This window comes from Equus asinus, chromosome 28 (genome assembly GCF_041296235.1).
Source record: "Equus asinus isolate D_3611 breed Donkey chromosome 28, EquAss-T2T_v2, whole genome shotgun sequence".
Lineage (NCBI taxonomy): Eukaryota > Metazoa > Chordata > Mammalia > Perissodactyla > Equidae > Equus > Equus asinus.
The window spans coordinates 43489353-43505322 of NC_091817.1; the positions used below are offsets into that span (position 1 = coordinate 43489353).

General features: G+C 46.4%; 1 protein-coding gene across 3 annotated transcripts in view; it reads right to left on the reverse strand.

The window, feature by feature from the left end:
• CDYL2 (chromodomain Y like 2) overlaps positions 1 to 13771 on the reverse strand; it is a 157011-nt gene extending 143240 nt beyond the window's left edge. For 2 of the 3 annotated variants that reach the window (XM_070500412.1, XM_044761119.2), the window contains exon 1: positions 13358 to 13771. In XM_070500412.1, the coding sequence (XP_070356513.1) occupies positions 13358 to 13381 (24 nt within the window). In that variant the 5' untranslated portion in view covers positions 13382 to 13771. Of the gene's footprint in view, positions 1 to 12989; positions 13211 to 13357 lie in introns of those variants that run through there. The other variant, XM_044761120.2, reaches the window with a different exon arrangement.
• Positions 13772 to 15970: the final 2199 nt, after the last annotated feature.

The following is a 15970-nucleotide window of genomic DNA, read 5'->3' on the forward strand; positions in this document are numbered from 1 at the left end:
AATGGGGCAGGGCTGGTGATGGAGAGCACCCCAGTCATCTGGAAGGGTGTGATTAAAGGAGAGCACGTGGAACGTTCCAGAAACCAAGAGCAGATCTCTCTGGAGAGGCTATCTATTGTAAATGGAGACACAGTAGGAGGTGAGAAGGCATCATATCACAAAGAGCTTATGCATTACTTAGAGGTAGTTCACCAGGAGAGAGACGTGATAAAATGGGGATTTTAGAAAAAGCCTGTGAGGAGAGTATAGAGAAAAACTGGACTAGATGCAGAGGTATCAGCTAAGAGGTTTTGGAGCGACCCAAGCAGTGGGAGTTTGTCTCCTGAATTGAAGTGATGAGAGTGATTAAGAAGGGAAAAGGGCAGATTCAAGAAACAGGCAGGATGCTGACTCAGAAGAACATACATGGTATCTGGGCAAAATGAAAGAGGCCATGCTTCTGGCTAAGGAACAGGTGGATGGAGGTCCTAGTGAGGCTAGGAACCCAGAAGGAAAAGCAAGTTTTACACAGGAAGATAGTAAGTTCAACTTCGAATATTTTGAGTTTGAAGAGCCCAAGTGGAATTAGATGGACAGCTCTGGAGCTCGGAAGAAAAGTCCAGGCAAGCGTCAGAGACTTGGAAATCATCCACACAGTCACTGTAGCACAATGAGAGAACAGAAGAACCCTGGACAAAACCCTGAGAAGCTCCAAAGTTTGAGGAAGAGGCAGCAACAGATGAGGACTCAAAGGTGACTGAAGAGTGGGAGAATGACCGAGAAAACCACATTTCAAGAATAAGAGGCACAGACCCAACAGAAATGACAGCCTCCAAAATACTGGCCCCCCTGTGGACATGTGTGCCTGCTGCATGGGGAAACGAGGGAATCACACCACCATCCTAACACACGCCCGTCTGTGAGGACTCAAGACCAGGCTGCCCCATGAAGCTGGCAAGTGACCAATGACGTCTTCAATGGAGCCACCAATAATCTAAAATACAACCAAGGTGACAGACATGTATTCTGGAGGATCCGGAGCATCCATTAGTGGATGATGTGATGCTCCACCCAGGTCTCCTTTTCAGGGTGGATGTGCCCATCCCCTCTGCTTCTAGGAATATCTCTGCTGCTCACAGATGTGCCCCTCAAAGGGAACTGTCCTCTGCCACAGGGAACTTCCCTGCCCAAGAATACACTCCCTCCCATGGGGCAGCCTACCAGCAATAACTGGCTGATGCAAGGATATGATGGCCCAGTTCCCTGGCCTCAATTTGGGACATTTCTGAAGGGCCATCCCCGCTCAAGAGCCTTCCATAGGATCAGCTGAGACCTCGGTTGTAATCTTACTGCAGGTCAGCCCCACCATCGGTCTAGTCTTGCCTTCCTCACTTCCCTACAGGTGTATCTCCGAAGCGCATTCTTCAGGAGACCCTCTGGATACAACTCTCCATTTCAGAGTCTGGTTCCAGGCAGCCCAACCCAAAAAGGATGGTGTGTATCAAACGGGGCCAACCCACTGAGGCAAGAGTAGAGAAAAGAGGCAGAGCTACAAATGGCAGCAGCAGCTGCAAACTATAGGGCGGTCTTTGTGCGTGTCGACGTGAAAGGGGTTCTGTCACATGCAGGCCTCAACAGAGAATGGCTACTCTCAACTGAGTCGTCACTCATAATGAGGGACAATGGCTTGAATGTTTCAATTCGCTTTAAGGGACTTTTGTTACCTAACAAAGCTACACGAGATCTGGGGGAAGGCAAAATGGAAACATGAATTTCAAGGACAATCTGAAGGAATCTTCTTAGAAAAGGGAGAGAACACCACCGCACAGGAAGCAGAAAAGGAAGCTCACTCAAGAGAAGGCCAAGGTGGCCTAGAAGCATCAGTTCAAACGTTTTCAATCACTCATTCAACAAATATTTACTGAAAAGCTACTATGTGTCCAGCAAAGTGCCAAAGAGTTGGGAATACATCATGACTAATACAGACATGGTTCTGCCCTCAGAGAGCTTAGAGTCTAACAGAAAATGCTGGGGCTCAGCAATGTAACGCTTTTCCCAATAAAATGGCCCCAGGAAACTAAATACGTAAAATCTCTTAGCATAGATGTCTTTTGTAAGTTTAACTTATGACAGCTTCTCATCAGTGAGTTAACTCATGAGCACAATAAAGCCTATTTTGATTAATAGAAAAAATTTTAAATGAGGTCCTAGGATGTTAGCTGTCATCCAATTAACAGCCTCAGCAATTTATTTCTGCATTTGGTCTGCTTGTAAATAAGAAAACAGTCTTTGATTTGCTATGAAAAGTGGCTGTTGCAGTATCAGTTTGGGTTGGATTATCTTGTCTTGCAATCTCAGGGTATACTACACTCTAACCGATCCTGGAGTCTGAAAGAAGAGACGAAGGACATGTCTGTTTTGTGGCTGAACCTGTACATAAAACAAGTGCTCACATTCCTTCTCTCAAATTTAAAAGTCAGGGAAAAAGGATCTGGAACTCTCAATCAACCCCAACAGTACCTTTTATACAACATAAGGAGAAAAAGTGCTAGACTTTCAATTGTTATCACACGCTGATGGTCACACCACATCTAGACCATTCACCGACCACCACCATCTGACCCTTGGTGTTTCACTGAGGTATCTCACACCTCACTGAGTGGTATTTCATTGAATGGGGTGCACTGTGTTGTACAGAATATTTGTTTGTACAGTTTTATGTGGAGAGCTATGAAGAGGCCTGAATTTTCCAGGAACACTGCAGACCTACAACACTGCTAAAACAGTGCATTGACCACAAGTTCAAATATATGTCCAGAGATGGCGGGAAAAGCTGTATTCTGAGGTCTGCTCACAAAAAACAGTTGACCTGGTTGCCCTCTTTAATGTACTGAACACTCCAATGTGTTAAAAATGTGGTCTACAACCGGATCTGGGTCTTAGGTTTTGCGATGATCACATTCTGAACAACAACTGAAAAGACCTTCAAGGCTGCAGCCCTAGCACCTCACAAAGTTCTAGGCACGGGGTCGACAGACAGTCAATATTTGATTGATGGATTATTAAATGACTATTTCTAAATAAAATTCAAATCCAGTATTTGCATAATATCCATGGTTTGTTAGCAGACCCCTTGAGACATGATTTTTAAAACAATGGACTAGAAGACAAGGCAATGAAAACCAAAGAGGAAAATTCCCCGATCAAGAATCTGAGAATAAGGTGGTGGCCCCTCGGCAGGGGAATTCCTGGCATGGCAGTGTGTGGCCCAGAGCCACAGTCCCACAGATGTTTCTCGAGTTTCTGCTGATCCTTCTTTAAGTCATTTATGAAGCCACGTGGTGATGGGTCACCCCCAGGAGATTCTAGGAGAGTTGGGGCGACTGGAGTTGAGGGAATAATTTGGGAGCAGTGCCCTTTATAATAAGAAAAAATGGGACATAAAACGACAAACCAATGGCCCTCCAAGGCTTCTTAGGAACCTATTGCGTTTTAAGGGCTGGTCAACTGACGGCCTTTGCCCTGGAGTGATGCGACCTTCAGAAGTAGCGGCTTCTATCCACCGGCTAAGTCTAAGGGGCACTGTCAGAGGGAGACAATCAGCTGAAAGAAGGGACAAGAGGAGGTGGATCAGGACTGAGAGGAGCTATTCTACAACCCCCATCACTCACTCAACTACCAGAGCAGGAGGCTGACTCAAGAAAGGGGTGAATTTCAGACCCAGAAGAGGCCTCCTCTGGAGGTCCAGCACCACCTCTGCCGGCCATCCGAGCACAGCTCCACGGAACAACAGCAGTGTGACAGAACACCAAGGCCTGGCAGGGTTCTTGGAGCTCTGGGCTTGCCCCTCTTGACACACGCATACAAACAAGGTGACGACAGCTACTAACAAGGGAGGTGTTTATCTGAAGAAGTAACAGACTCAAATCAGCAGGAGAAATTTCAAAAATAGAAGAGATCTCATCTTACAGCAGAGGCCACCAAGGTTTAAGAAGACTAAAAGACCTACCTAATGGCACACTGTTATTATGGCGGAGTGTGAACTAGAACCCTGACTGCTTCAGAGTTCAACCAGAGAAGCAGAACCACCATACATTACGAGATTTATTGCAAGGAACTGGCTTACATGGTTGTGGGGCTGGCTAGGCAAGTCCAAAGTCCACAGGACAGGTCATCAGGAAGGGGAAGCTGGAACTCTTCCAACTGAAGCTGCCGTCTACAGATGGAATTTCTTCTTCTTCGGGGAAGCCTCAGTTCTAACCTTAAGGCCTTTCAACCGGCTGAATCAGGCCCACCATGATTATCTAGAATAATCTCCCTTACTTAAAATCAACTCACTATGGACTTTAATCACATCTACAAAATACCCTCACAGCAACACCTAGATCAGTGTTTGATGGAATAACTGGGGACTGGAGGGAGCCAAGTGGACACAAAAAATACCATCACATTCATTTATCAATAGCACCATCGTGATCTGACAGACCCTTAATAAAGAACTTTGTCTCCCTGTCCTCCACTCAGCAAGATCTTTTCCTTGACCAAAGTTTATTTAGAAAGATTCTGTATGCCTACATTATACATGCTCTTTTTTTTTCTCCAGCTAAAATTAATTGGACTCAACAGTCATAGGTCAGCAGGAGATGGGTTTATAGGGTTTACGGAAATTCACTTCTTCTAAGAATGTAAGTCCAATAACCCAAAGCCTACACCACAATCTTTTGTTATCCAAGTCATCCAAAAAAGCAAAGCATGTCTAGAACTAGGGGAATGGAGATGGCTGATCCATTCTCCCACTTCATCCCTGGATATCACGTTCCCTCTCTCCTCACTATCTAGGAGATTCTTAAAAGTGCTGCCCATACAAGATGTCTCTACATCCACATTCCCAACACTTCTCACTCATCATCACACTGCAATGAAGCCATTCCCCACCCACCAACACACTCTTTGGAACAGATGCTCCCTAAGGTTACCAATGACTTCCTGGTTATTTAATCCAAAGGACACTGTTGACCATAACTTTTTTCTTGAAATGCCATTTTCCATTGCCTTCTATAACAGCGAAGCCTCTTGTTTTTCCTTCTGCCTCTCTTGCTACTCCTCATAAATCTGATCTTCTTTCTCTTCTTCCATCCCTTAAATGTCCATTTTCTCCAGTACTCCAGCAGTGCACCCTCCTCATGTTTACCCACTATCCTTTGGCTTTAATTATAATCTAGATACTAATGATTCCCAATCTCTACCTCCATGCCAGATACTGCTTTTGAGTTTCAGGCTCATATGACCTACTGCTATGTATATCTAGGCCTGAATGTCCCACACATACTCTGAACTCATTGTCCTTTCCACAGCCCCCTTCCTTCAATCCCTGCTTCCTCCTGGGTTCACTATCTCCATGAGTGGTTCCACCACCCATCTACTGGACCAAAACAGAAATCAAGAAGTTGTTCCTCAACTCTTGGCTTTCCTTCATTCTCTACATACTGACAATCAAGTTCTATTGAAGAGAGGAATCGTTAGTACAGCTGAAAAAGCACATTTTCCAGCCTCCTTTGCAGCTAAGTGTGACCACATAATTATGTTCATGCCAACGAGATGAAAACAGGATTGTATGGCACTTCCAGTAAGCTGTTTATAAAGGATGACCTAACTTTTGCCCTTGCCTCCTTCCTGTTTCCTCCATCCTCTTATGAAAAAGATGGCTAGAGCTCCATGGCCACCTTGGACCAAGCAGTGACCTTGAGGACAGAAGCCACAGCTGAAGATGAAAGAGACAGAAGGAGCCTGATACCCTGAGAACTTCACAGAGTATCATACCAACCTTGAACTGCCTGACTCCAAGCTTATTTCATCTAAGAAAATAAACCTTAAGTCACTGTTATTGTATATTTTATATTATATACAAACATAAGCCTGACTTATGCACCAAATATGTGCTGATTCTTTTTAAATCTTTCAATTCCACACATTTCTCTTTGTCTCTTCTACCACTCCCTTAGTTCAAGCCACCAATATTGCTTGTTTCAATCACTGAAACAGCCTATTAACTGCTCACGTTAACTAGTCTTCCTCCAATCTAACCCACTGTCCTTTTCTGAAGGACAATCTGAGGTTATATATCAATAGTGTTAAAAATGCTCACATTCTTCAACCTAGTAATGTCATCTCTCAGAATTTATCCTGAGGAAAACAATAAGATGTGCATACAAATAATTATGTTCATGGAGATTAATAACAGCAATATTTATAATGGTTTACAAATGGAAATACTCTAGATGTCCAACAAGAGGGGATTAGCTACAGACAAAATGGTGCAGCTATTCAAAGAAAGTTAACCTGTCATTCAAAATCATGATATAGAATCATATTTTATATCATATATATGTGAAAATGAAATGAGTTTTAAAACAGTATGTACCCTACATTCCAATCTGGTTTTTTTAATTACATAAATATATACAGAAAACAATTTCACTCTTACATTTCTATCTACATCAAGAAGCTGACATTTTAATTAATGCAGGTATCACATTAGTATTTATTGAACATCAAGTGTGTGCTAAATGCATAATAATAGTTTTCTTGGGTATTATACTTTTTATTTTTCTCTTTATGCTTACATTTTTTAAAGATGCAAAAACAAACAAATTGCTTTCAAAAAGAGAAAAGATAAATATTCTCAATAAGTCCTGCAAATATGATTATGCTCATCTCCTAATTTAAACTCCTCAATAGCCACCACCTCCTCTGGAGGCCTTTTCCCATTCCCCCAAGGCTGGATCTCCCCATGCTCCTAGAGAACCCCACGTTCCCTTGTCCTAACACTTTTCCATTGCACTATAAATCATTTTCTTAACTCTACCTCCCACTAGACCGTAGGTTCATTGAAAGCACAATCTCATTTCCCCGGTAGCTGGCATATATTTGGTGTTCTATTAATGTGAAATGAACAAATGAATGATGGTGGCATGAATTCGGCCACATCTATACCTCTCTTCACCATCCAAGAGATGCAGAGGGACTCATCTTTGTAATCTAAACGTATGTCTCCAATACTTAGGATCTTTGATAATGACCATGCCTGAACCATTCCTTAGCAATCGGTCAGGCTGCAAGGAGCTACATCGACTCCCTTCGAGGACAGTTTAAGCCCCCAAAGAAATGATCTTACGCAGTGAGGAATGACTTGACATGAAAGTCTAGTTGAAAATAAGCTCACATCTACCCATGGGGAATAATTTAAAATAACTTTCAAAAGGTGGGAGAATCATACACCCATTCAATATCCATCAGGTGCCTACCATGAGCCAAGGAATCAATTCAACTCAACCGATATACTTTCTTTGACCATATCTGCCTCTTCAAATACTGGTACCGAGATTCAAGAAGTTATATTGGTAACCATCTGTTCTGCCTCTACACGTGTTTCTTTAACAGCAATTAGTTCAGACACGATTGGTAAACAGGGGAATGATGTCAGCGCAACAACTAAGTTGTGTAGATTCTTATTTCATTTTTCCTAGTTTGCTAATATTTGGAAGCAATCATAGGCAAGCCCGCTCTAAGGAAAGAGAGAGACTTGATATATGAAGACCTTAGAACAGAACTGAATACACACTCAAGCACCTTCTTTTAACATGAATAGCGGCTGATGGCGGCTTCGAGAACACTATGCTTTCCACTCTGCTAACCTGCCCGATGAAGCTGCAAGTCACAGATGAAGCTACGACAGAATTTCTCCCTATACGGATGAATGAAGAGGGCAACACCTTGGGCCAGTCATAATTTTTTCGTTTGTTTTCTTGGTGAGAAAGATTGGCCCTGAGCTAACATCTGTTGCCAGTCTTCCTCTTTTTGCTTGAGGAAGACCGTTGCTGTGTTGAAGATGATTGTTAACATTTGTGTAAATCTTCCTCTATTTTTTTTTTTTTTGTATGTGAGACACTGCCACAGCATGGCTTGATGAGCGGTATACAGGTCCATGCCTGGGATCCGAACCTGCAAACCCCAGGCTGCCAAAGCAGAGCCCAAAAACTTAACCACTACACCACCAGGCCAGCCCCCAGATTTAATCTTGATGACAGTGGTCTCTAAGAAGCAAATGCCCTCTGCAAGCTACAGAGAGAAGAAGGAAGCACAGGCCCAATTTGAAGGATGTAAAGGATGGACTGACCTGTTAAAGGCAAACAACAGCCTGGTAGAGATTTAACCGAGCTGTGCTTTTATTAGATTTGTTTTTGTTTTTGTTTTTGTTTCTGGTTACAAAGTTCCATAGGTTTTCAGCGGTCTGAATCAGTCTTGTTTTTCCCATAAGCCCTGTATTTTTAGCGCATGATTCTGCAGAACGCAAGGTGGATATATAGGGCTATAGCAGAAATGCCTGTGTTTATCAGTGTAGCAGAGTTTTTAATTAAAGTAAATTTCTTTCAACAAAACTAAAATTATCCTATTGTTATTTATTTTACTTGGAATGAAAGCAGTAGTTTATATTAGAAATATATATATATATATATATATATATATATAAACACACATGTACACATTACATAGATATGGATGCATGCCTGTTTATCAATCCCCAAAAAAGACATATAGCACATTTCAACCTTTTGAGATAGAACTTTGGGAAGTATAAATAAATAGAATGTTGACAATCACATAAGGAACTATGCTGTCAAGTCCATCTCAATAAATTTCAACTTGGCCACTACTGACTTTCTCTACAGACATACAGCACTCTCTCTGAACATTTTCGCCAACGAAGTGGAGCCCTCCTCCACAATGTCAGCTAATCACAAGGGAAGGGGTTTGAAATACCACCCAACAGCCACAGGGAAAGCCACGTGGGTGACATTCAATCTTTCCAACGAATAACAGGCCAGTTCTCTGGAAAGGGACTCAGCCACACTTCCTTCCAGAGAGTCACCCCTACCCATGGTGTTACCACCACCAAGAGACCATGAGCCAGGGAAGAAAAGAGAACAGAGGGTAACACTCAACACAAGGATAACAAAGGTCACCCAAGGTTGTTTATGGGTACAACAGTCCCCCTATCCGTGGTTTCACTTTCCGCCGTTTGGGTTACCCGCGGTCAACTGAGGTCCAAAAGTATTACATGGAAAATTCTAGAAATAAACAATCATTGGTTTTAAATTGCACATCGTTCTGAGATGTGTGATGAAATCTTGCACCCTCCCAATCCATCCTAGCTGGGGCGTGAATCATCCCTTTGTCCAGTGTATCCATGCTCTATACGCTACCTGAGCTTTAATCTCTCAGTAGTCATCTGGGTTATCAGACCGACTGCCACGGTACCCAAGTGCTTGTGCTCAAGGAATCCTTATTTTACATAATAACGGCCCCAAAGCGCAAGAGTGGTGATGCTGGCAATTCGGATATGCCAAAGAGAAGCCATGAAGTGCTTCCTTTAAGTGAAAAAGTGAAAGTTCTCCACTCGATAAGGAAAGGAAAAAAATCGCATGCTGAGGTTGCTAAGATCTACAGTAACTTTTATTACAGTATATTGTTATAATTGCTCGATTTCATTATTAATTATTGTTGTTAATCTCCTACGGTACCTAATTTATAAATTAAACTTTACCAGAGGTACGTACATATAGGAAAAAAACATAGTACGTATGGAGTCCAGTGCTATCCGCGGTTTCAGGCATCCATTAGAGGTCTTGGAACATATCCCCCGCGGATGAGAGGGGACTAATGTACTTAATTTGGTATTCCCTTCACTGATTCAGTCAACAAGTATTTGAATGGGCAAGGAGTTAGGGACACAGAGATGGACGAGAGAACTGGACTCCTTATTCTACCAATTATGTCTTCCTGATACCCAAACATCTTAGAGAATGATTGACTGCAATCCTGAGGTTGCAAACTCTAATGCCAACTGGAGCCGCATAAATATGAGTGAAGCAGAATGAGTGCATGGTCACAGGGAGCACGGGGACAACAACAAACTAGAGATCACATGCTCCATCTAAAGGTACTCAAATCCATTTTTCTGATCTACCCTCGAGGCAAGGCAAAATACATAGCCCAGACATGGCTGACAGACTGCCACTTTATGACCTCACGTTTAGCAGAATGCAGACCACAGCATCTGGATAAGGAAGATCATTTTGTATCCAGATACCTGACTCTGAAAAGACCAACCAATATTTACGATCGGCTTCCTATAGGTGATGGCTATACCACACCAGACGATGAGATCTCTGCTATAGGACAAACAAAGCAAAACAATCTATCAAGATCCAAAATTTTGGCAACTGAGCTTGATCCTATATTTCTTCATTGTGACTGAAGAGTACCATTACACAAAAAAAGTTTTCATTTTCTAGGATCTTTTTTCTTTTTTTTTTTTTAAAGATTGACACCTGAGTTAACATCTTGCCAATCTTCTTTTTCCTCTTTTCTTCTTCTTCTCCCCAAAGCCCCCCAGTACACAGTTGTATATTCTAGTTGTGAGTCCTTCTGGTTGTGGCATGTGGGACACCGCCTCAGCATGGCCTGATGAGTGGTGGCTTGTCCACGCCCAGGATCCGAACAAGCAAAACCCCGGGCCACCAAAGCAGAGTGCACAAACTTAATCACTTGGCCACAGCAGCCAGCCCCTGGGATCTTTAAAATCAGCACTTATTCCTAAAAAATGCTATTGGCAGAAGGTTTACTCTTTACAATTTAATGTCTGAAATACCAAAGAGAAGACGAAGAATCTCTACAATTCAAATCACATCTTCGCCATGAAAGCTCAAGAATAATGTCAGTAGACGCACAGGTGAAACACATCAATTACAAATTGCTATTAGTTCTCAGCCCACTCAAAATGTGGTTTCTTGGTTAGAGGTTACAAGAGGCCATTGTATATGTGCTTGAGTGTAATATTTAGTTAACGCAATGCCATAATTGAGAATGAGATGAGTTTTCTTCTTTATTATTCTTTCAAGGTCAATCAATGTACTGGATATTCCAAGATCTGTCCTTAAATCAACATCCTATTTTTTTACACACACAACAATTTTACAGTTAGGAATATATATGCTAAGGTGCAGTTTAGCACTTGTTTTTAAAGTTAAATTTGGACAACAAATTAAATTCCTCAGTATATGTTGTGTAATGTAGACACAGGCTATAAAAACGTTGACTTTGGTTATATTCTCGTAACGCAAGTTACCCCTTTTAGTAATGACTATGCGAATAATCAGCCATGGGAAAACTATTTTACATCTAGTACCATTACCTCCAACACAGAAGTAATTATTATTATTGTCCTGTTTATTGAACTTCAGTAAGAACTCTTGATGTGCTAAGATAGTTCCAAGGCCAGTATAAAAACTCCCCTCTTAATAGACTCATCTGGCAACTATAATTACCAATGTTAAGGAGGGCAGTTTCAGATGAACATTAAACAAGAAATTATCCCCAGAAGGTTCTATAAGTTCCAAACTTTAAATGGAGAAATACTGACAACTCCCTAATATGCCCTCTCAACGCCTTCATGATGCAACTTTTGACCCAGACAAGGTCAGCAGCTCTAAGATGACTCAATATCAATGGGTAGAAAAATGCATGCTCCCAATGAGAGGAGCTTTGCCCCTGAACAATATCCACTTTTGGCCAACGTCTTCATAATGCTGGTTATATTTTGGGAAGCTCAATCAAATCTTCCATTTTACTGTGCTTCAACTTTTGGTTTCAGAAATTGTTCCACCATCTTGAAACAGATCAAAGTGCGTGGGTGACGCCTTGGCCACAATCTGCCAAAGTTCTTCACCAGGTTCCTACCCAACTTCATTTTCCTTATTAGTAGAGGGATGAACAAGGCAGTAGGGTAGAGAAGAGGTCAACTTGCATCATTCTTTCAAGGCGTGCCAAGATTATCCACTGGCCCCACCTGAGCCGCTGACTAGCAGTCCATATCTGGGCCTCACCAAGTCCAGAATCATCCAAAAAACCCTGGTTGACCAGGGAGCTGAGATGCGAACCTGCCTGTTCTCCATCCTTCTTCTCTCACATCAGCCAGCAAATGCACCATCTGAAAAAGCTTCAGATGCCCAGAGGGCCCAAAAAAATAAAGCTCATTGTGGGTGAATCACCCTACAGTCTCTTACCCAGAAGGCTACTTCCACCCTTTCAGGGTATTCACCTCAATTTAGCCCAAAGCCTTGATAACCAGAGCTAGTGTTACCGCATTCATTTTCAGAGAGTCCAGGTCCAGGCTGACCACTGAAGCTAGTTTCTCGAAGGATCAGCAGGCCTTCTGGTTAAAGATGGCTGGTCTCTTAGCTTCCTTATCCTGAACCTCCTCTTGGGGGACAACACCTCTTTGGGGGCATTCTCCTCAAGGAGTGGGGACTGTTTCTAGTTCTGTCCACTCGTCGAGAATCCAGAAGCAGGAAGAGTCGTATCCAGAGCTAGCCAAAACCTAGCTCCAGGGGCCATAGCTATTTCTCCATTGTTTCAAAGACGCCAAATTAACGTCTTCCTTGACCACTTGGAGACGCTTTCAAAGTATCCAATGCTGGCCATTACCTGTGTGGACCTGGAGACAGGTATCCACCGAGGGAGACGCAGAGGCCCAAGAGCAGGGCTCACATCCCTTGTCCTCTAGCAACGTGTTACCACCCACCTCTGGCTTCCATGTTCTCTTCCTTCCACCGAGGGCCCTCTGCAGCGCCCCCTCTCGCCCCCAGGGAGCCACGACACGCGCAAAGACCGCCCCCACGCCCCGGCCGGGAGGGCTTCCGAGCCGGTGGCGGGGGCAGCAGGTGGGGGCAGGAAGGTGGGGCCTCGTGGCCCCGGGGAGCGGTCTGGCGGGTGTCCCCCGAAAGCCCACCCAGCCGCCCCCTCCGCAGCCCCCCGGGACCCCGCTCCGCCGGGGCTGGGCTTGGCTCTCCCCGCCCGCCCCCGTCTCCCGCGCCCCCGGCCCAGCCCGGGCCGCGCCCCGCCGCCCCGCGGCCCCCAGCGTCCCCGGCACGTCCGGCGCCGACTTTTACCTGTACTTTCTGCACTCGGGGCGGCTCGTCGGGCGAGAAACACCTCCCCGGGACCGCTACCTCCCCCGCCCCGGCTCCGCCCGGCTTCCTCCTTCCCCTCCAAGGCCGCAAAGTAGATGGAGTAAGAGAGAGTGTGCGAGAGAAAGAGAAAGAGGGAGCGGGCGCGGGCGCCGCGGGAGGGCGGGCGGGCGGCGGGCGGGAGGAGGCGCGCCCGGCCCCCGCCGCCCTCCGGCCGCCGCCGCCGCCGCCGCCGCCGCGGGCTCGGCAACTCCGGCTCGCGCCCGGCCCCGGCCCCGGCCCGGGCCCCGCCGCCCGCCCGCCGCCCGCCGCCCGCGGCGAGGGCCGCCCGCGCCCCCGCGGCCCCGTACCTCGTAAAGGTCCCCAGAAGCCATGCCAGGCTGCGGAACTTGGCTCGCCGGTTGTGCGCGTCTGCTCGCTCGCGCCCTCCGTGCGTGTGCGCGCGGGGGCCGGTGTGCGCGTGTGAGTGCGCGCGTGTGTGTGCGAGTGTGTGTGTGGTGTGTTGAGTAAACTGTGTTTTTGCAGAATGACAGGCTTGGGGGCTGCCTATGCGCAGAATCAGAGCGGGCGGCGGCGGGGCTGGCGTAACCGGCAGCGGCGGCGGCGGCGGCGGCGGCGGCGGCGGCACGAGCGCGGGCAGCAGCGACGGCCGCGCAGCGCGCCCGGGAGGCACCGACGCGGCCCGAGCGCCCGGCACCGCGACCCGGCCACCCGGCGGCGGCGGCTGCAGCGGGCAACGGCTCGCCCCGGCGCCGCCTGCAGGAAGCCGCCCCGCGCCCGCCGCCGGCCCGGACGCTGCTGCTGCCACTGGGCGAGTCCCCGCCCCCCGGGAGCCCGGCCCGGCCCCCGGGGCGGGGGGGCGGGGGCGGCGGCCGGCCGCGCCCCGGGGGACCGGTCCCCGAGCCGGGGAGCGCGCGGGCCCGCCGAGCGGGCTCCCGAGGCGGCCGGCGGGGTCCCCCGGGGGTGGCGGGCCAGGTGCCCGCCGGGCACACCCGGCCCCGGGCTGCGAAGGGGCGGCCAGGGAGGCAGGTAGAGGTCTGCGGTGGCAGGTCGCAGAGAAGGGGCCCCAGGCGGACTCAGCGGCCTGGGGCCTCACCTCTCCCTCGCACCCCACCACCACCCCTGGGAGGGGAGTGGGCGCCGCCCTGGGAGACCTGCCCCTGGGGGCTGAGCGGTGCCTCCCCGGCGGCATAGCCCCTCCCTCCGGTCTGGTCTGTAAGATGGGGAGGCCACAGGGAGGAGGACGAAATGGCCCATCCAGAGGCACTAGGGAGAGCCAGGACAGCACCCATCGACCCTGGAAAGTCTGTGGAGCCAGGGTGGCCTTCCCGCCATAACCCCCTCCCCCAGTTCATTCACTCATCCATTATTCAACAGATATTTTCCAAACTCTGCCCAGTGTCCTGGCACAGTGTCCCTGGACAGGCACAGCGGGGACCCTGCCCACAAGGGACTTTGAGTCCTGGAGGAGGGACTAACCACGCGCACGTGAGAAGGATTCAGTCGTTCAACAAAAAGAGTTCCTACTAAGTGCCAGCTCCAGAGCTGGAGGGACTGGAGAAGCTCTCTAAGGTCCAAACTCCTTAAGTCATCTCTTCCTACTAATATCGTGGATAAACGGTCACTCTTCTGTTTAAAGCCTTCCCTCTAAAAAAGATGTAGTTACCTTAGAACCTGGGACGGCAGGCTGTTCGAAAAGTGGAAGAAAGGTCTTCCTCATCCCAGCCCAAAAAATGCCCAGTTGGTCACCTCTCCAGATGTGATGTGGATGTTACTCACATCATCCCTCGGTCATTTCCTATTTGTGAGACTTGGGACAAATCACTTTACCCATCTGAGCCTTGCTTTCCTCATGTCTAAATTGGAGGTGCTGATAAACACCTAAGATGATGGGAGAATTAAATAGAGGATCTATGGATCTATGAAGTGGCCTCTACCAGCAGATCTCAGTAAAGGTTATTTGTGTCTGAATCTGGACCCTGAACTGCCCTTGTGGAGAACAAAATGGCAAAGAGGCACATATGACAAAGAGAAAGGGTTTAATCCAGAGGTTGTCAAACTTTTAAAAGTCACCAAATTTTTCAATTAAAAAAAATTCCACAGAATCCGGACCGCAAAGTTTTCACGTCTCACTCATTCTAGGACACGTGAGTTTGCATATGCTGTTCCCTCTGTTTAGAATGTCCTTCTACATTGAATCCATCTGGAAAACTCTTCCTCCTCCCGCAGGGGCTTGTTTATCTTTGTGTCACAAGCATCTATCACTATTCCTGGCAGAAAGTAGGTACACAATGACTGTTTGTCAGACTATGCCAATACAACAAATTTTATACCAATTTCTAGTTAAACCTCCATACTAAAACAGTGAGGGGGAAAAACGGCTGAGAGTGTGGAAATAATAAAGTGTATTTGGTTGAGAAACTGTGGAAATTGTCATAGAGGTTCTTTTCCCTTTTCATACTATTTTCCCAGTGCCCATGGTTTTACATAATAACATTAATAATAAGCAGTTCTCTATCTGTAGGTCGCAAAACAAATTTTAATGATCCTTAATTTGTACTTGGGAATAAATGCACAACCATAGCACGAGGATGTAATTTGGAAGCAGAAGACAAGAAAGAAACTGGATATGGAAATAATACACTCAGCCAAATTTGAATATGTAATCAGTAGTTTTACAAAAACTCCCAAAACTTGACTTGCTCTAGCCAAATACTCCCTGAGAATATGAGCACAGTTTGAAAAAACCCTCGTCTAGACAACAATTGTTTACGGAATTCATAGAAGGGATATTCACTGTGGATTGGCATGCTCAGGGAATAATTTATGGAGGAGGTAGCGTTGCAATGGATCTTGAAGACTCATAGAAAAGGAGGGAGAGTGTTTTAACTTGGGGAAAGAAGTAAGGGAAGTTGGTAAGCAGTTCTACAATGGGAGGGGTGTGAGAAGACTAGAAGATTGAT